The sequence below is a fragment of the Acromyrmex echinatior genome, chromosome 11, assembly GCF_024713525.1.
Source record: "Acromyrmex echinatior isolate Ae372 chromosome 11, ASM2471352v2, whole genome shotgun sequence".
Taxonomy (NCBI): Eukaryota; Metazoa; Arthropoda; class Insecta; order Hymenoptera; family Formicidae; genus Acromyrmex; species Acromyrmex echinatior.
This window is the reverse complement of record NC_141862.1, coordinates 9,984,347-10,007,506: the sequence shown is the minus strand read 5'-3', so window position 1 is coordinate 10,007,506 and position 23,160 is coordinate 9,984,347. Positions and strand designations below refer to the sequence as shown.

At 30.8% G+C, this 23,160-nt stretch overlaps 1 protein-coding gene across 5 annotated transcripts in view; it reads left to right on the top strand.

Moving 5' to 3' along the window:
* LOC105148461 (protein fem-1 homolog CG6966) overlaps positions 1-23,160 on the top strand; it is a 45,174-nt gene that overhangs the window by 17,579 nt on the left and 4,435 nt on the right. For 3 of the 5 annotated variants that reach the window (XM_087411449.1, XM_011060206.2, XM_087411448.1), the window contains exons 2-4: positions 19,648-19,807; positions 20,158-20,358; positions 22,878-23,129. In XM_087411449.1, the coding sequence (XP_087267575.1) occupies positions 19,726-19,807; positions 20,158-20,358; positions 22,878-23,129 (535 nt within the window). In that variant the 5' untranslated portion in view covers positions 19,648-19,725. Of the gene's footprint in view, positions 1-263; positions 340-9,774; positions 10,400-19,647; positions 19,808-20,157; positions 20,359-22,877; positions 23,130-23,160 lie in introns of those variants that run through there. The other 2 variants (XM_087411447.1, XM_011060207.2) reach the window with 2 other exon arrangements.

Below are 23,160 nucleotides of genomic sequence, written 5' to 3'. Positions count from 1 at the left end.
ATGAGCTATATTTATGACAATAGTTATGACAATAAACAATAAAATTAATAATATATAGAAATAAATATGATTTAATTTTGCCGCAGAACAAGAAGATAATATTTTATAAATCTTTTCTACTGATTGCAATTGTTTTACGGAAAAATATTTTTATTCAAATATAATTTGCTAGAATTTTTATCAACTGTTTTCTCACTTCTGACGTCACATGAGATAGTAGTAAATGAATAGGAGGGACTTAAGTTTATTAATTATATTTATAGATATATCTTCAGGTTTATCATCGCGATAGATATTTTTCGTTTTACAGATACTGTTCCAGAGATATCTACAAGAATGGTAAATTAACTTTTTCTTATATCTAATTTTTTTCTCTTCCTTTACATGACCTTTTCTTATTTATAACTTATAATACATATGTATCAGCTTGCATCTAAAGCTTTGAAATTATTTCAGATTTTACATTAGAATCGATAAATATTAATGAGAAATGTATGACATTCTTGTTAATTTCTCTCTCTCCATACCTGTTCTTGAATAGAAATATATTTTTTACGATTAATATTTAATTTACGGATTTATTGCGTAAATCAATTATAATAATCAATATATTAGTATTTATCGAAATGAAAAGCGGCGGCAGAACGATTGACGAAATTCGTTTTCTCTATGTCGTTATACTTGCAGCTTCAAGGGAATGTACGGGCTGGTAGCTATTAATACCCGTTAGTAAATTGGCGAGAGACGTCGCCATGCTTGTGCGCGCGCGCGCGCGCGCGCGAGTGTTATTTGACGAGAATTTGCGAGGTAACTCCCATCATAAATTGCGGAATCGATCGGCGAACTGCAGCGCGACACGGCAACTCGTGCCCGAGAACTCTAATTCGGGAAGTGAACTCGACACTTCGCGGCTGACAGGATATATTTACTCATCCGCGAGTTCGTACATTTAATCGTTATTGCATATGATACCATTGCATTTGAGACTATCGCATATATACTCGCATTCGCGATGGATGTAGTGTAGCGTATTAGTATAGCGTGTCGTATTTTATTCGCCATCGGGATCGATTGTCCACGGACGAAGGTTGGCGCGCTTTAAACGCACAATGAAGCCGACGTGTACGTCTTCGAACGACCGAGAAGCGTGTACGTAATTGTCCCTCGGAAAGTTTAATATCAACTTTATCATCATGATAATATTTGCGAGCTGTCGAACTGAGACGTCTGTTTATTTCGCGCAGGAAACTATCTTGTCGTCCGATTGTCTGCAAAGTTATCGAGTCGGATGGCCAGAGGTCTAACAATTGTAAAATTACTCGTGTACGATATAACGAATTCGATCTGATAAAGCTTGCTCGATAAATCGATCCGCGACTATTCGTTACACTGATACTCTGACATTTTGCGACCACGCAACTTTGAAAATATAATTAATATTATTGATATATAAAAAGACGATAATTTGCGCAGACCACTTGAGCCGTACAGTTCAATGAAAATTTAAAATTAAACTAAATAATCCGCATTAATCTCATCACTGATATAAAAAAAGCATAATATTTATTAACAGCAAATGAGCAACATTGAGATCGATCCACCTACCGAAGTTTATTTATAAAATCAGTCAACAGGCGAGCTTGTACTGCGCTGTATTAGATGCGAATGATTAAAATAGTTTCGCACAGGTGTAACCTGAAATGAACCATTAATCGGCAAAGTCCTGAGGAACCCCTGACCTTTCGGCGGGATTGTCGATGAAAGAATGTTATCGTCGTCACGCAGATTAGAACGAGAGCTTACACGTCGAAGAATGCAATCGATTCTGCTCGCGTCAAAGTCAAATAGATCGCGTTGTATGATTTATAATGCTATTGTTAGTAACTATCGTGGTTATTGATTTTGTAGCCAGAAAAAAAAGCAATCGTAATAATTCAATTATTCGATTGTCCAAGCAATTGTCTGAACGATCATGATGTAGTGTTTAAAGATTATTATTGTAATTGCACGATTATTGTAATTGATGCAATTAAAACGAATCGATGTTAGAATCGACCAAGTCTGTTTTACTGATCGATTCGACGGCAACATGTCGATTACGCAAGATGATACAGTTGTTGAACTAGCAATAGCGTGTTTAACGCAATTTCGCTCATATGTGTACGCACAAAATTGCGTAACGCATTAAAGACTGTTTCAAGGTTGGCACCAATTTACAACTTGACTCCGTTCCTGATTTCTCTTGAATCTTCTTGATTGTGCGTTTCCGCAATTATCTTTAAAATTGCGATACACATAAATTGTAATTTTTACAAATATAGACTTTTTAAATTGATAACTACAAAGCAGTGAAACTTATAATCGCGTTGTCATTTCTTTGTTGTTATCGTTCTTCGATAACTTTATTATAGCGTCTTCTACACATCTGCATTTTTTGCAATTCAGTAATTGTTTGTTCTTGATAAGGTCTATGTGATAAAGTTACAGTTATATTAGCGGCGAACTAATCGCGATAACACTATACATTACAAATTCAGGTGTGTAGAAATAATACTATATTTACACATTTAAATATGTAAATCCATTTTTGTGTATGCAGTATAATTTGTTATTTTTACAGGGAAACTAAGTAAGTCACACACATAGAAAGACATTTATTATACACTTGCAGTAAAGCGTGCAATTTATGTAGATAGCTAAATGATATGTGTGTGTGTATATATATATATTATATATATATATATATATATATATATATATATATATATATATATATATATATACAGGGTGATTTTAACATATTTCATCCATCATGAGTAGGTAGAGTGAATCGAATTGAGTCGAAAAGTCATCTATTATTTTGCAGCAATTGTTACGCAATTGTTAACGAGATATTAATTACTAAAAATTGCCAAATATTGGTCTTGAATAATTTTTTATTCAAATACTATCAACTTTATGGAAAAACTGCGAGAGACAAAAATCATTTATTTTCTTCTCATAGAACTCTAAAAATTTTTTCAGAATTTTTGATCAACTTTTTAGTACTGCATTTTCTTATTTTTGCCAACATGAGAAAATACGGTATTAAAAAATTCTGAAAAAATTCTCAGAACTTTATGAGAAGAAAATAAATGATTTTTGTTTCTTGCAGCTTTTCTATAAAGTTGATAGTATTTGAGTAAAAAATTATTCAAGACCAATATTTAGCAATTTTTAGCAATTAATATCTCGTTAACAATTGCTGCAAAATAATAGATGACTTTTCGACTCAATTCGATTCACTCTATCTGCTCATGATGGATGATGAAATATGTTAAAATCACCCTGAATATAGAAATAATCGATAACAAATGCGTTAAAATTAACATGTATAATATTGAATTATTATGTTAATTTCATTATAATGAAATACTAAGTTATTTTTCTCAATCAACAACTTTCTAGAATAGATTGCAAATTAGAATTTTTTGTATTATTTATCTATGAATAACAATATGTATAAAGGCTTTTATAATTATTGAGGAATTTTAGAATCATTTAAAATTCTTTTAGATTAAATATAAAATGAAGTAAGAAAAAAAACTAGTAATAGAAATGGACGATAAATGAGACGTGCCAAGAAAAAAAGATATCTGACTCTTGTTTTTATGATTAAGAGCATTTTACTCTTTGCGTCAGATCGAGAAAATATATCTGACGTAATGCAAGACGTTTAGGAAAATAATGCGCATTTTCGAATGTCTGAAAAGGGAATAGTCGCGCGTGATATATTATATTTAAAATCCATCGTTTCCTCTTTATTTTCTTTGCAAATGCAGGTTTCTCGATTCCGTTGAAGATTTAAATCCCATTATATCGCGTTATGTAAATCAGAATCAGGAAAGATTCGAGAGCCTCCTAGATGTAACGTGAAAATGGGAACCTCTGCATTTTCATTGTACTATCTCTATTTCTATCCGGAATCCTTTCCCACCGAGGTAAACAAAGACTCTTTCTCCTAATCCGCGTTACAATTCTGTGCAATCGCGCGACATTCGACTCTACGTAATTACGAGAAGGCTTCGCTCGCTACCTTGACATTGCTTGAAAGCGCTCGCACACTGTAATCATACTTTTCCGCGTTACTCGTACTTTTTGTCTTATATCTTTCGCGTTTGGTATGCGCTACCTTTCCCTACTCGCCATTTGCGTAATCGCGCTCTTGTATTTGTTCCATTACGCGCAAATAAGTGGCTTTGCGGAAATATCCAAATGATAATACCCTTGCAATTAGACGCCTTATAATTAGACAAATACGATAAATGGATATGAGAATAAAAAGAAAATAAAAAACAAACTTCAAAAAATTGAAAATTGAAAAAATTAAGTGTGATGATGAAAATATTTTAATTGCGTTAAGTTTATGTATTGGGTCATCTAAAAACCGCGGATATTTTTTAGATGACTCAATATTTCCCAGATAATGGAATCAATATCGAATCAATGTCGATTCGTCGTCGAAATCATTAAATCGGCGTCGATTTCATTGTCATTTCTCACTGGATTATGTACTCTTAAGTTTTACGTTTACTTTTTCAGTCAGACTTAAATGGCTTTCAGTTATTCTATTAATCCTTTTGTCTCTTCGAGTCAGAGTCTTTCTCAAAAAAATCACTGCCTCGTTGCTCGGATTAGCCTTTGAATCATCTATGGAGTCTTTGTTCCTGAGCGAAAGCAAAGCAAGCTCTTCCTCCATATTCTGATTGAATTCAAAAACACTCAGCACGTGCTAGATGTTCAGGATTTCTGGACTGAATGTTTATTTAGCTTTCGAGAGAACGGTTCTGCGTCGAAAGCCGACTCTTTTGTTTCGTCGTTGCCATAAGAGAATCGAAAAGGTCATTGTCTCTTGATTCGCGCATTCTGAAAAAATATCGGGCGAGCTTTTGTCTTATTTTGAGCTCCTTTTAACGATCGTGCACTGAAAAATTATACTATAATAAATTTTAATAAATTATTTGTTTGAATAATGCCAACTAAATATTTACTAAATATAAATACATGCTTATAATTGGTACATGAACCATTGATTTGATTCAATATCACTTTTTAGTAAATATTTATACTGTTTATATTTATTATAAATAAACATTTAGTTGATACTATTCAAATAAATATCCTATGTATATATAAATATATATATATATATGTGCTTTATATAATTAAGGAAATATACATACATATGCGGAGAACGTCCTTAAGATTATTTATTGATTTATGTATGTATATTTCCTTAATTATATCAATTGTGACATTATATTATCGATATTTCGAAATTATCATTTTTATCAAGTATAGTGTGTATGATATCATTTTATATAATTTTATTTAAAAAATACTCTTTAAAAATAGGCTATATACAATGGAAACATTGTTACTCTTTGTAAATTTACACAAGCGTTCCCAAGTAACCACTGATCGTGTCGCGTCGACTTTGGAAAAGCGGATTGCACCGGATTCTCTTTTACCGCGTTCTAATATTACTCGTACGCCAACAGAATACGCAGTGAGTCAGAGGCATAACTGAAGTATAATTTGGCATGAAGCGAAATGATAGAAGAAATGAAATGGCAAGACATACATGTACTCTTGAATTTAAAATTTAATGTATATTTAATATCTGTAAATAATGTGTTATCTTTATAGTAGTCGATAGTAAAATTAATGTATTTAATATCTGTAAATATGTTATTTTTCTATTAGTGAATTAATAATAAAATTGTTTACATTTTACATGTTTAAAGATAATTGAGCTAGTCATAATTTATTAGCCTTGAAAATAGTAAATTTAATGTTTAATATTTTCTCGTTAAATCTGCTGACTTCGAGTTTTTATTAATTATCATGAAGAACATTTCCGTTTATGAGGAAAAATACGATTATATCATCAAAGTTCGTTATTTCTCTGTAAAATCATAGCGTCATTGCATGGATTTTTAAATTTTATTCACGTTTGTACTTCCACTGATTCTGTTCTTTATCGTTTTTTAACATATTCTTGCAATTTTTCTTTTGTAATTATGTATTAAAAATTATAATCCTATGAAATTTATGGCACTTCTTTAATAAGATTTCGAAAAGGAATTATCCAATCTATTATAAAAAAATAGTAATTTATAATAATAAAAAAAAGGAATTAAGAATTGATAAAATGTCTATTTTTTAGAAGATATTTTAAATATCAAGATATTTTAAATAAATATTTTCATATTTTATTCTCGTATATATTTACATATATATCTTACTTTGTAGATGTAAAAAATTTAAGATGCGATGTAAAAAATTTCTACTCTTTAATGCAACAATTTGCATTATCTTTTGATGCAAATTTCTGTATAATTGAATATGAATCTATTCGCTCAATTATTGTGTCATTATGCATGTTATAACCTGTTTTTTTAAGTATCCTTGATATTTAACGTATTACAATTATTTTACATATTTAAATGCGAAGTCGATGATAATTTTTTAAAATGTAAATAATGTAATAAACAAAATTGATTACGTACATTTAGCATCTCTTGTACGTAGAAAATCTATTGAATTCATATCGTGAAAATGCGGAAAAAATACATACTTAATAAGTGAGATAGTTATCAGTAATTCATGGAATCACGGAACACATCATGCATGGAACAATTCCTCAATGTTTATATCAGTTTCTCAGAAATATCTTTTACATATTGCATTTTGTATACCCTCATTCGTGAATGCAAAAATCATTTACTTTCTTTTAATACCTAATTTTAATTTGTATAATTGTGATACAAATATATTTTACATATATATTTTTGTAAAAGAAAAATTTTTAATATTTCCTTACCAAAAGTTAGTTTACTGAAATTAATAAAACAATGCAATTCCAGATTCTAAAACGTGTAAACGTCTTTATTTCTTGCAAGTAATTAAATTGAACAAATTTTGTAAATAATTAAATTGATCCAATTTTGTGACGTGTTCAATCACGGAAAATATGTGTGAGATGGGAAATCCGCAAATACACAAACATATGTACATGCAAAAAATCAAGTTTTTTTTTAAATGTCAGTAGATAATTGACAAGCACATCACACACTCATCACATGCGCGTGCACATCTACATATTTAATGTAAGAAACTATCAAATTATAACAGCGATTGAGCAGATAATTAGTAAATACATGTTGCGATGTTGATGTCTAATCAATATATTTTAATGGCTCTATTGAACTTCGTGCCTTATATATTGGTACTTATTTGCATTGCAAAGTGCTAATGGAAATTGTAATTCTAAAGCAAGTCGGAAATAATAATGACGAAGGTGAATTTTGTGCCGAGTAAGAGTACAATTATATAGTGATGCAGATATTTACCTTTCAATCCTAACAGACATTTATGTAAGTAGTCTCTCGAATAAATGAAATTGTATTTCTCACGTTATTGTGTAATTAATAATTTATATTATTATTCGAGTTATCGTTTACAGTAATTACAACATTATTTTCCATTTAATCGAAAATTAATGTTGTTTACAGATTCAGTAAAATCCTCGTTTTTCTTCCGACTTCTTTTCCTCGGAAATTGTTTTTCAGAATATTTCTTCAACTTTAATAATCCGATGATTGAGAATATTTTCTTGTGCTTCTTCGTTCTACAGAATGTAAATAAAATTAATGGCATTCTTATTTCCTTATATATATGTAGACAAATTATTCGTAGCTCCAAATCAATAGTCTTCTCGTCGATGCGTTATTTCCTGGTTATTTTTCATTGTATTATGTAAATAGCACTACTCAATGGAATAAAATTTCTTTGATATAACCGGAAAATATTAAATTGTTGTGGAGCTTCTTTAGGAAATATTAAATAAAAGACAAATAAAAAGAAATATATTTAAAAACCTTGATGCATTAAAATATTGATAATAATAATTAGAATGAATAATTATTACAAATGATTAATAAATTTTTTTTAAACTAAAATTAACAAAAAGATAGAGGTAAAAACTTAGGTGTAGTAAATAATTTTTAAATTATTTATACAATTCACATATAAAAACTGAATCTATTATTCTTACAAATAATAAAGAAAAATATGTTAGCTAATGCTAAATAAAATACACTTGCATCAATCATTAATTGACGTATCGGATCAAATCTTGCTTAATAGAGCTCACAACGCGATATCCTCTTCGTTGTCAATAACGTTATAGCTTACAACTACAGTTGTAGTAATACTTTTGTCGAAGATCCACGTAACGATGTCAGTTAGAAAGTAAACGCGCCGTGTAACTTGACATAACTTGGCCTTATATGTTCAACACAGTCAACTTCGCGGGTCTTCTTTCGTTCCTTCTCTCTCTTCTCTTAAATCTCATTGCATTCGTGATGCATCGCTTCACAATATCTAGATATAACATTATATTAAATTAATTTTTCTGTAATTATTTTTAATTGTAACGTGCGTGTGTAATAATATACATATATAATTTATTTATTTAATTTGTTACAATTATAAATAAATTTGATTTAATTTCATTTATATTACATTTTATTATTAATTATTAAAACGTATTTATTAATAAAAATTACAATTTATTTTGCATTTAATTTAATTTTACTCTGTAACAATATAATTTCATTGCTTATTGAATTGTTGCTATCAAATTAAAAAAAATTTGTAACGCTAGATTTTATCAAAGCATAACGCTGATCGATATTTCGATGCGATCGATTCCGCGTTTCGAGTACACGCGGCGCGCAAAATTTAATGTTTGCATTAGGAGTGCGTGCTAGCATAACCTGTTGCACCTTCTCAAAACATATTATGCAATGAAAGAGTGTACTATTTGCAGAAATATTATTCAAACTTTTTGCATGCAACACGATAGCATCGGTGTCAATGGCATTGATTGGCGTAGATGATGGATCTTGTAAAAGTCCCATTTTGCCTTGTTTCTCGTTCAAAGTTCATTTTATAATTACGACATGAGAAACATGTTTCTCGTAGGAAAAGATGTATAGAAAAAAAATAGAAAAAATCCATCAATCTCAAGTATTTTTCAAAAGCGAACAGTGTTGTGAATTGTGTTTGTAGTGCATAAACATAGTTGCAAAGGTTGTGAGTCCCCCAAGATTACACGATTTTCTCGCCGTAATCGTCTCGTGCAACGCCACGTAATCGCTCGAGCAACATTATCTAACTTTTCTCGATACGACATCCTGTTATATAACCGTGCTCCGCCAGTAAGAACCGATCAGGAAGAACAATTAGAAAGCTGTACACGGACGTTTGATCACGTGAGCGCTTGTATGATTCGGTCGATCTCACATTTGCTTATTCACCGCCAGTGATTGTCTATAAATCTAACGATTTTTAAGATATGCTGGACAATTTTTGCGATTATTTTGTTGTATAAACACTAATATTAATAAATTTCAAAAAGTTGTAGGGAAAGTACTGCGTATAAAAACCGATTTAAATATATCATAATCGTCATAAAATTGTTAGTCCATCAGAACCGGCGACTTTCTCGAGCTCAATACATCCCTGGCATCGAAACCGTTTATCCATCACTATATTACACATTTCTAGTCGAACTTCTCTCACTTCCCTACTCTTTTCCTTATAGAATCGAGCTAGATCCTCGCTTACATCAACGAACCCATGTCAGTGATAATTCGGGTGCACATCAGAACTGTTCGTAGTTTTTGGTTCGTTCCCAACTAAAACAGATTTCCTCTTCGCTCAGTGATCGAATCGTCTGGTTCTTATCGGTTTCTCGCAACTGATCGCAAGCAATTCGTAATTAATTACAATTTAATTCGTATTATTTCGTAAAATTATTTTTTCTTAGTAAGCAAATTCAATTTAGAAAAAATTATTCGAACGACAGGAGATCCAATTCCGATTCTACAATAATAACGTAAAAATAAATTTTTCATTATTTTACGAATTTATATCTTTTTTTTTTATTTGAATTTTTACTCCAGTGGATTTTTATTCAATAATTCGATAATAATAAATTTAATTCGGATTTTTACTCCGTTGAGCAATGGTATAATTGTCAGACATTGCACGTCGCTGGACAGCATTTGTATTTTATAAATTTTTTTAGCTTATCTATCGAGAGTTCAAAATCAATCTTTCGCGTAATAATGAATACTTTTGCGATGTCTCTATATAATAGCGAATACCATGCGGTTTGTTGAAATCGAATATATGCGACAGGAAATAACAGATAGATGATAACGAAGATACACTTCGTCTTGCTTTCTATTCTTTAGAGCATCTCAAGTATCCAAGTCACGTGATTTAAAAGTAAATCGTCACATATAAATATCCAATTGCCATGGAACGCAACGAATCATTCACGCGGGTAAGTTTTGTACAATTTGTGATTGTTAAGAATTATAATTAATCAAAACAAAACAAAAAGATACTAACGGATCATACTTAAAAAATACTGTTTTCAAACAAAAGTTTGAAAAATTTTACGCATATTCAATAATTTGCTTTTTTTAACGCAGCGAACAAGCTGACGTTACTTGTCGTCATTTTTACGTCAAAATAACGATAAACGTTAGCTTGTTTGCTAGGAATCGTTCGGTACGTCGTATATTAGTCAAGCACAATAATCTTTACACAATAGCCGTGAAAATCGGAAAACATTTGTCGATAAAACTAAAGTTTGTATTCATACTTCATTTTTATCGATAAATGCTAGCCTTTATTTCTGAGATTCTATAGAATGTGTAACGTAAAATATGTTAAATGCGCGCATTTGTTGATAAAAGTGAGATATAAATACGGATTTATATCTTTATTTTTTTTACTGGTATAAAAGATGTATAAAATGCATACGTCAGTATACATATATTTTGGAATTTAAATTATAAGCACTTATGAGCACTAGCATTACTAAGGTTGCCATAAAATTGAAAATCACAGAATCTTGTAAAACTCTGAAAAATAAAACTTCTTGACTTTAAAGAAGTTTAATATACGTACACATTACATCAACGCAGTTTTGAATATTACTAAATATTTAACAATTAAAAAACTTCAAGCAGTCTCAACAATATTAATAATAATTGATCTCTCAACAAAGTATTTAACGGTTTCTAAATCAAGATGAAAATATATAAAATTTTAAAATATTATTGAAAGTCAGTGAAAATCATAAAATTTTGTCTGAAAATCAAAAAAAGATTATGGAATTTTAAAATGAGGAATTTGTGACATCCTTGATTATAAATTTCTGCATTTGAAAAGATTTATATTAGGTGTTGGAATTAATTCGTAGCGTTTTACAAAGTATTTATAAGTTTTAAAAGTACTTTCATTAATGTATTTTTTAATGCTCATGTGAAATAAATAACATTCTTTCATTAAAAACGCTACGAATTAATTCCAACACCTAATATATTTTATGTAAAGCTTACTACTTCTAATATATATAAAAATAGTATTATAATTTATTGAGCTATAAAATTACAAACATCCTTCGTTGAAAATTACTTTTTTGCAAGCTAAAATGTATTACCACTTGCGAAATATTCTGATTAATATTTTTATATATCTCTATAATTTCTCTTACATTATTAAATGACCATTCAGTAAGTAGATTTGTGTTGAATATCTTAAAATTTTATACTGCAGTGTGAACGGTTAGCCATGAATCATGAGAGAAATGCCAAGGTTGCTCTATAGTTCGCTTAGAACTGGTGGGCAACCTTTGTCTACCTTGGTGACGGATTCTTTATTACCGAGACACCGATGTAGCAAGCCTGGTAACAACTAGAAATGCTCAGCAATGCCAGTCATGATGATGGTGATGCGGAGTAATTTTCCTCTTCGAGTTGGAAGAGAAAAAATTCCGTCCGCAAAATGGACTGACGAAAGATGCTCATTCGTATTCTCGGAGTATATTTTGTCTGGCAATAGTTCGTTGTCCTTAACGAGAAACGGCGCTGGATGCTGGAACGCCGTTCTCTTTCGGTCAACTGGTTTGAGAACAATCCAATTAATTCCAAATCATAGAACCGAGAATGAAATCTGTATTGCTTTTAAAAATGTAATCTTTCCAGTTTTTTGGGGGCCTTGGAATTACTTTTTCTATAAAACGTTTTTCTATAAACCTAATTCTAATAGACATTCTTACGAATTTCACACAAGTAAAACAAGAAACAGAAGTCGCTTGTTTATCTTTTTTTTTTTTTTAATTACAAATAATTTAATTAATTTATCAATGATATTTCATTACCATTCTGTTTCTTTATATTCGAATTGTCTATTTGAATTTTATATTCGAATATAAAAATTACATTGTATCGAAAGAAGAACAACACATTATTTGTTGTACTTCTTGAAATTAAAATAAGACATAAGTATTTGAATCTAAGATGTCATCATTGTATTATAACATGATATAACTTAAACTATGGAAGGATGGAAAGCGAAAAGAAGTAGAGTGTGGGAAGTTTAATTGTAAGACAAGCGGATTAAATAATGACGCTGTTGCGATTGTTATACTATTGCTTTTTCTTTTAGCGCGTTTAATTGTCACGCGATAAAGTTCACGCGTAGGTTAATGATCTTTCCCAGGTGACGTATTTCGAGTCATCGTTATTGTCGATGGAAATGGTGAGTCACGTAAAAAAGAACACAACACTTCGTTCCTGCGGGGATCATTACCTTGTAGTATTGGCGGAACCTTCATATACTTAATTTCGTTGTGCAAAGGAGAATGTTAAGTTTTGATTGTGTTACAACCATAATGAAAAAATTTCAAAGTGTACGAATTATATATATTTATATCGTATTAAAGGACTATTTAAACGAAGTCGAATGTGACGTATTGCTTATTTTGGGAAAACATTGAGAACATCAGGGAAATCGTTGATAAAAATCAATAAATCTAGTTCATCAGTTCATATCATATTTATTGATTAAAAGTAGTTCAAGACATCAAGACATCCTGGAAATTGAACAACTGTACTGTTACTTACGACTGTATTGTTATTTAAACACATATACATATATAACTTGGAAATCTTCAAGCGATTCACGAGCGTCGAAAGGTCTGACAAAAAAATAATCGAATTTGATATCAAATATTAGCATTAAATTAAATTATACATTTTTAACAAGTTCCATGTCGGGTCAATTTCAAGTGACTTAATCATAACATTGCATGGGTTACTCTATGATATTTTTATTTATATTTGTTATATAACATATTATATTTGATAAATAATATGTTTCATTTATTAAAAATTACAAAAATTATTACTATAAAGAAGAAGGTTTAACATCAGTATTGCATCATAATTATGCATTATATATAATTTAAGAATTGTATAGCTATTTTCCTTTACAGTCAAAATATTAAATGGACTGCACGAAAAGTTCAGTGTGAGTTATGGAAAGAACGATTTTGCTGCAGAAATATCTAAAAATAGACAGAAAATAATTTTATTAAATTATCAAGTAAATAAACTATATAGAACGCTCAAACCGATTGCTATAATATCAAAATTTGTTACAGCATTGCTTATTATGCTTCATTTCTTTCTTATAAGTATTTTGATAGTGCAACAAAATTATTTTCAGATTTGTATTTAGCTAAATTTTTAGATATTGAGTGAATGCAAAAATTCGTGCCCAATTTATTATTCAAAATTCAAACAGTTGCTATTTTTGTTAAAAATAAAATAAAATCTAAATCTTATTCTATCTTATAAGAGAATCTGTTTTTTTTTTTTAATTGTGATGGTTTTGACGGAGTTATAAGTAATCAAAGTAAAAATATTCTTTTTATTTAATTCGCCACAACTCAGTTTTAAAAAATCGTAGCAAACGATTTTATATGGAAAACTTTTGCATTAAAAATTTAAAAATTTTTGTCAATTTTTTTTGAACATGTGACAGGTCCATAAAATGAAGGAAAAATTGTCCATTTTGTGTAACTCGTAGTTTTCTATAAAATTACAAAACTCAAATAAATTCAAAAAATATAATAACCCTTCGAAAGTAGAGATTTCCAAAGCTTTAAAAACTTTTTTTTTTTTTTATTTTAATTCCGTTTAACAAATTGCAGCTGTTTAAATTTTAGAAATTTTCACAACATTGCGTCCCGGTCCCCCACTACTAGATTTAGTAAGACGTAGTGGGGACCTGCCTGAGAGATCCTATTTAAACGGAATTTGTGTGGCTGTGGTGCTCACAAGAATCCGAGCGAGTTCCGTTGGATCTCTGGTGAGCGAATCGCCACAACGCTCCAGCATCGAAACATTTAAGTAATAATGAATGACAATGAATGATAACGAACGAGCTACACCACGCTTGTCCCTGATCCTTATCATTCCGATGCAATTCGTTGGACCTATTTTTCGTTGGATCTATTTTTTTTTAATATATATAGCAATTTTTTGTGCTCCCTGATGTTTCCTCGTAATAAGCGATATCCTATTCAATTTCACTTAAGTAGCCTATATAATATAATATATAATTTGTACATCTCGGAACTTTTTCATTTTGACCGAAAAATAAATAATCAAACCTTAACATTCTTCTTTTTTCATTACACATTTTTGCATGACAACACAGAATTATATAAAAGATCTTTAGTTTAGAACATGAAAGAAAGTTATTAGTAAATATAAAAATGTAGCGTGACATTTAGCGTTAGGTCAATAATTTAATCGATATTGCATTTTATTTTCGATAATCTTATTTAATTCCTATTTCCGGAACAAGTTTTCCGCGGAAATGAGAAATTAATCGATTAAGACTTGGCTTGAACCTAACGACAACTTTCTATCAAGTCGACGTTTTACAGAACGCAATATATATATATATATATATATATATATATATATATATATATATTGCGTATATATATATATATACATGACTATAATAATGGAGATATTTACGCAAAAGGCAAGGCTGTTGCTATGATATATCTATAGCATAATTAAAGGTATAAAATGAAAGCAAAACATGATAAGCAAAATGTAAAATAAATAGAGAATACAATAAAATGCAAGATAGGCATAAACATTAAATGATACGTATATTAGAATATATGATATATAGAACGCAAAATAAGACTAAAAAATGCAAAACGTATGCAAATGAAGTGTAAAATAGAGGTATAGAAGAAAATATGAATACATACAGAAGCTAGACATATCATATATTCGCGATATAATCGAGATTCATTGTGATTATTTTAAATACCAATAAGCATAGAAAAAAGATATATCATGAAATTATCTGATTTTTTAATCAAATTTCCTCATGTAATAGTGAATAATCGATCATTTCCTAAATCGTTGCTGTTGCTTGTAGTTTATAAACATTATTGATCGGATACATGCACTTTGCGTCTCGGGGTACGATTATGGCAATGATCGCTCGCTCGCGCAACAATGTCCGGAGCGATTGCTGCCATAATTGTTCCAGACAAACGGGCGAGCGTAATTTTCAACGTTCGCGCACGCTCGAATGCCGTAATCATAATCGCTGGGTACTTTTTTCCGTCACTCCAAAAATATGACGTGCAATTGTGATGCCGTAATTAGCGTGTAGGTAACAAGTCGGTCGAGGTCAGGCGTGTGATAGGATTTTTCAGTGTTTCCATGTAAATTGCATATTTCGTGGTGAATTTGAATATGGCCTCTCTCGTTCACCCTTATCCGAGAAACATTGATTCTGGTTCTTTACAATGTAACGTGTTTTACGACGATAAGCTTTCTAAGTAAAAAGCGTGTGTGTATTTACTACAAACTGTATTTTTTTTATTAATTAAATTATAAAATATAATATTTTACTTTGAGACTGATTTTATTTATATTATATAATTGTATTGTATAATTCATTTTAACGCGATTGAATTTATATAATCATTTAATTATTTTAATAATAACATGTGTACTTTACTTTAATACTTACAATAAATTAAAATATTCATAAAATATATTTCTTTATACATAACATATTCTGCGTGTAAATTATTATGTATATAATATTATTTATCTACTGTCTATAAGATGTGATAAAAACAAACGCAGCAATAATCATTAAGTAACTCAATATGCTAATGACTATTATGTTACATCACTCTGCAATGTTAATCTGCGGAGATAGTCACTACGGATAAACGATTTACGTGGTTACATTGATCGTCGTCATTGATTCCGTTCATTCATACTTTTACCATTCCCTCTTCCTTTCGTAAACAATGGATAGAATCGGTTGTCGTAAACTTCCTTCAGCCGATATATCGCCGCGCCGCGGCGTTAAAGCATCGTAAAGTTGCATATTTTCTTTTCGCTTTGCATTGGAGATTGGCAGCGTCTATTCTTAATATATGATCGAATTTAACGAAATAATACGCTGACACAACGCGAACGAATGACCTTGCGACATGTGCTACTTCTCGCAATGCGACGTAGGCAAACTAAATCTTACGAAGTGGAGAGCATACAATTTAAGTGGAACGTGTCTTCCACGCTTGCAACAACACAGCATTTGCACCCAGCCATTGAGACAAACACACCGTACAATTCATGGCATACGGTACTTACTGCGGTTACAACTGGCATTAATTGTTTAGCATTGAATTTATGACTAGGCTATAAACGAGTTGATGAATCGATGAACTTGTACTACTAATAGTAGCCGCTATTTCTCCACGATTTTTTCTGCATTATACATGTCGTATGCTGATGATCTCGTGTAGAGAAAGCTTCAAAAGCATTTAAATACTCTCTTTTTTAGACGGACATAAAAAAAAAAACGGTGTGATTACCGACTCGTTGAAAGACAGCTGAAGGAAAATCTGTTACAATAACCTATTTTCTATAAAAGACAAACGCCGGAAATGATACGAAGATATATGATGAAAATAATGCCATTATGAGAAGAATAATTTATTATTCGGATCTTGATATCCGTTAGGTGTTAATCAAAGCAAATTTTCATTCTTACCACGTGTTGAAATAGCACGTACCACCTCTATTCCGGTATCGTTGCGAAAATCTTATTGTTTATTATAAAAAAAAAATTCAACATTGCGATTTTACGCAACTGTACCTCTGATCTTTCGACGTTGCAACTTTTTTTTTTTATTTATTTATAGATCTATTATTGTTGCACTTTGGATTTCTTTTACGTAATTTAGAGTGAAGTAAAAAAGTTCGGTTTCGAATATGACTGTCATTATTATTAATCGTCCATCATTATAGATATTACATTAACCATTTCCTGCAACTGTTGCATTTCTCTTAAGTGGAAAATTATCGCCGAGCAATTCACGTACTCTTTTAGTCCGAACATCTCATCTTTAAAAGGTGAACATCTCATCTTTTTTGAAGCCGTTTCGGCATCGACTGACCTCGTTACCTACATTTTATCGAGGAACCGAACGAGAATGTAACAATGAGGGGGAAGCAGAGAGTCAAAGCGGGATGAACGGTCTTACGAAAAAGTATTTAAATCGGTTACACAAATAACGGTACCGACTTTCCGTAGGTGTGAATCGAAATGGGAGAATAAGAAATGTAAAAATAGCTGGAGGTTTATTAATCTCGATTAAAGATCGAGCTTCTCAATTCTCTGCAAATTCATATCGGATTTTTATACTTATTAAATACGTGATTATGTATTTAAAAAATAAAACTAAAATTAACAAAGAAAAACACAATCTAACATATATTTGTTATTAAAAATTACTTATCATTAGAAATTATACTTATTGTTAAAAATTACGTTAATACATTGAGAAAAAAATTTTAATAAATATTTCTTTGAATAGTGGAATATTTATTAAATATAAACACATATTTTATTAGATACAAGGACTTAGTTTGATTTAATTATCTCATTTTTTTCATTTATCTAAATATTTATTTATTATAAGTAAATATTAAATTAGGATTATTCAAAGAAATGTTAAAATTTAATAAATTTTTTTCTCAGTATATATAAATTTCATTTTTTCTTATTTATATATAATTTATATACATTTATTATATATATATATATATATAAAATTATTGATAATTATTCGTTCCTTTTTAATATATGCATGAGGTTATTTCTTTTTTCCTTTTTCCAACAAGAACAATGTAGGGCTTTCTCGAAAAGTATGTAGGTCCTCTCTTCGAAAAGGAGGAACATTAAAGAGAGAGAAATATACAGGAGAAAGAGAAGAGCAAAGAACAAAAAGCTGTAAAGTATCGGTTCTGTCCCTCTTTCTCCCGATAGCAGCCCAGCGGCCCATCGTAAGCAGCAGTTTGCTTGTCACGATGAACCCGAATGTCTCCGATTATTCATTTAACGGGACTTGTACGTCCACGATGGTCGGAGAATGATTTCTCCAGAAGGCAATGGGTTGAAGATTCGGTTCGTGCGCTCAGTCTTCTTCTAGGCGAGTGCGCGTGTGGACTGCTCTGATTCCGAGCAAAAGAAGATAATTACCGAGTTTTCTTGATAATTCCTAAACGATAATACGTCTGCCGTTCAAAGGAATTAAAAACATGCAAGTGTAAAAAAGGAATTGTGATTTTTTTAAAAACGGCAGACTCTTCCGATGTTGAAGAGAATATAGACCAAATCTACAACCGCCTCTAATAATATACAGAATTCTTCAATTTGACTCGCGATTGGGTTATCCTCTCGGATGCGACGTTACAACCGGTGGCTATAATGCGATGATGATATAATTATTATTTGATTGTCAAATGTGGTAAATGATTAATGTCAACACTTGTCAACATTGTCATAACATTGTTTAACACTTGACTCAGTAATACTTGAAATCTCGCACAATTAGAGAAACTCGTTTTCGCGTATGATTGCGAAGGACTGAAACTTTTGTCATCTCGCGTTGTACGTTTTCGTAGATTTGCAAGAGGCTTTCTTGTCGGTGACGCAAAGATCCAGTCTCCTAGCGTTCAAATAAAACATGTACTGTAGCCACGTGGTGTTCAAATCAACAGTGAACGTCGACGCGAGTAACTCCGTTAATCTTATCCCCAGACAACGTTTTGACAAACTTCCTGTATTGTGAAATTCAAAGTGAATTGAATTTAAAACAAAAATCATTATTTATTAAAATCTAAATATACGACTCTGAAATCTAAATATATCTCCCGAATATCCAGAGTAGAATAATTAAAAGATAGACAGAATAAAACAATTAAAAGGATAATATTGAACGGAATTTGGAAAAATAAGAAATTGTGAACCGAAAGAAATTATCATTAAAGAGAGAACAAGTTTCAAGAGTGGGACTGATTTTTGAATTCTAAATATTTATTATTTGTGTGTCACAAGCGAATCCTTAGTGTGTATAGGTCGTGCCAGTAATTCACTTAAATCTTAAACCTTAAACTAGTCGACTTTGAAATATCTATCTATACACATCGCACGGTACGTCCGTGCTATTCATGTACGCGCTAACTCAATAAGCGGTCCAAAACGGGTTCCGTATTATCGAACGTAAGTTGTTGGGCGAGTATTTTAAAACTTATATCATTTCCGCGTAGTTATACTGCGATGATTTTTGTAAAAGTTAAGTACATCAAGTAAAAATTCCTTTTCTCTTCTCAAAAGGTGTTCCTGGAGCATCGGGGCAAGGATGAGGTAGGACAATTAGTCGGTGCCAAAACCCATGGCGCAACACCCTTAGTCATGGCATGTCGGAACGGACATTACGATGTGGCGGAATACCTCATCGAAAAATGTGGGGCAGACGTGGAGCAGCCTGGATCAGGTCAGACCTACAATCCTTTCACGATTTCTGTTCGGGCTGATCTATTTACTATTGAGAACTGAATTTTTCAATAAAAAATGATGTTCGACAAAGACGCGCTTTAGTGCTGTTTTTTTTTTCTTTTAAATCAAGTTTAAGATTTTTTCTTGGCACTACATTGGTGCAGTAGCTTAAAAATTGTAGCCACTATAATCGACGTCTCGTATGCCATAGGCTAGTACAATGTACTCTACTTCACGTGATTTTACTTATGATTATTATGTTTACGTCATTATTGTTTTTGTATGTAGAAGCTAATAAATTCTTTATTGTGGTACTAAAATTTTACTAAAATATTTCTTCGAAAACAGTGGTCTTTGAAGGTGAGACAATCGAGGGTGCACCACCCCTATGGTGCGCGGCTGCCGCTGGCCACTTGTCCCTAGTGAAGCTACTTGTGAGACGAGGAGCCAAGGTGAATTCAATCACAAAGACTAATTCTACTCCTCTCCGTGCTGCATGTTTCGACGGGCATTACGATATCGTCAAATTCTTAGTGCAACATGGTGCAGGTGAGGAAAAATACAAATATAAATTTGAGAAATTATTTTTAGAGAATAAATTTATAATTTTTTTTTAAATTCCGTACAATTTTCTTATTTTTCTTTGCGAATGCAAGTAAGAGCGAATGCAAGTAAAAAAAGCAAGCAACATGTAAAGTGTAAGACATTTACGAAAATTTATTTAGTTTTGTAAACATTAAGCTACTAATAGAAAGGATTTGATTTAAAAAAAAAAACAAGATTGGGAAAGTGACTTTGTAAAACTAGTTACAGTTACAGGTTTTTTCTCTTAAAAAGTGACTAATTACGAGTTACCGTTATAAGTTACCGATTTTAAACTGTAACACGTTAGTTACATTTGCTTACAGAATAACAAGTCATTTTTAGTTACTTACAAATACTTTTCAACTATTTTTTTGCATTGTTATTTTATTTCTAACATTACTGAATTATTTTACTTATAAACATTAATTATAGATTATATTTATATATGTAATAGATAGTACACTTGAAATCACTTAGATTATGGAAATAATATTAAATCGTGTTCACAAAAATCAGTATTAAGACTCCTATCAGTATTAAGACTCTTTATCCTTAATATAGATATTTACAGGGTGTAATTATTTTATCAAGGATAAAGATATGTTCCAATCACAAGAAATATTCATTAATTGTTCACTGAGTACTCATTGGTCAGTCCATTATATTGACGAATAAGTTGTAATGAATAAGTTGAAATATATAAAATAACTATAAAAGTAATTATTAAATTAGTTACAAGTTACGAAAAAACGTAAATTGAGTTACAGTTGAAAAGAATGATTCCAATAGGCTTTCTACAATAAGCCGTTATCTAAATTATAAATCTTAATCCATAAGAAACTGATTAATGGCTATTCCAATAGGCTTTTTACAATAAGTCATTAGTCACCAATCATGTCACATAAGTGGTATATAAGTCAGAATTATAAGTCATAAATCTCAGAAAACTTTCATCCAGAATAAAGCATATTAGATCAATAATTACAATTCGTATTAGACCTATGAGAATAAACTAAGAAAAATAAATCTATTTTCACTAAAAATAGGTTTATTTCTCTTATTTTTAGTCAAAGCGGATTTTAATATTTCCTTAAATATTTCAAAGTGAATTTATATACATATCCAATTCTGCAAATCGTGCACCGAAATCTTTTTCAGTTTTGAAACACAATCGTAAACAAAACTAACAGTAATATTACATAAAATTATTAAATTAATAAGATAAGCAATTTAATAATGTTAGATGCTAACAAACATCTTAGAAAGGTAGTAATAATTGAATGTTAACACAAACTATAGAAATCAATTAAATGGACTACTAACTAGCTGGATTTTAAATGCTTGTACGGTTATGTGCGAATTTATATTACATACATATGTAGTTCTTTGAAACGCGCGCCGAAATGATTTTTCGGTCTTGAAATGCTAATTTTATACTAAACTACTGCAGTAATATCACGAGTTAAATTGACTAGCAATTTTAACAATTTGATACTTTTTCGTATTTTCGAACGATTTTAATAACGCTGAGTGATATATTAAAATCTAATTAATTGTGAAAAATATTATCCCGGCCGGGAATCGAATTCAGATCTCTTACTTTCCGGGCAAGCGTTCATCAGATGGTTAATATAAGCATCTTAATTATAATTCGCATTTGTTTTCAGGAATAGAAGCAAATTTTAAAAATTATAAATAATTTAATTTATTCTAAAAAATATTGCGTCAGTCGACATTTAAACATGATTCTTTTGTATTCCTCTCTTGTGCGGGCAACCTCATCATGAATATGTATATAAATTCCAGGGTTGGTAAAAAAAAAACATGTTTTAAACGTGTTTTAAGTAATTTAAACATGTTTGATGTTTTTAATATATTTTAAATATTTTTTTTATAGTACTGTTTAAAGCATATTTGAAGCATTAAAAACATATTCAAAAAGAAATACAATGTTTTATTCTTAAAAAAAAAAAAACATTAGTCTTTACCAACTCTGATAAATTCTTTCCAAAATATCTAAACACTAATATCTTGGACTAAAAATATATTTATTTCTCTTAATTAATTTACATTAGATCGTTACATCACACTATTTCAGAAGATGATTATTTTTAGAGCAAATTATAATACATTATGTGATTGATCAATTATAATTATGGCCGCGCTCAGTGGAAAAAACGCTTAGTGAACGATTTTTTCCGCTGAACGCAGCCAATGTAATCCAAATTTCAAATCGCAAGAAATGGAATTTGACCATTTTCACGCACTAATTACTGATTTATTATTGCTTTATGATACTAACTGGCTTACAACTCACTCCCTACTTTTATTACTAACGGCTTATTGTAGAATGTGTGTAACTGTAACTTCCGTTCTGTTACGAGTCACGAGTTACTTCCCAATCCTGAGAGGAAGTTACTTATTTATATCGCAGAATATTTAAGAAACTCCATCAAAACCTTTATTGATCTTCTCCGTTACAGATATCGAGATGGCGAATCGACACGGGCATACATGCCTAATGATCGCCTGCTACCGAGGTCACGTTAAAATAGCGAAGTTCCTACTCGCCCTGAAAGCAGACGCGAATCGCAAATCCGTGAAGGGTAATACGGCATTACATGACTGCGCCGAAAGTGGATCCTTGGAGATATTGAAAATCCTTGTCGAGCATGGGGCCCAGATGGACGTGGACTCTTATGGGATGACGCCACTCCTCGCGGCAGCAGTAACAGGTTAAAGCAGAAAGTTCCACGCACCACTCGA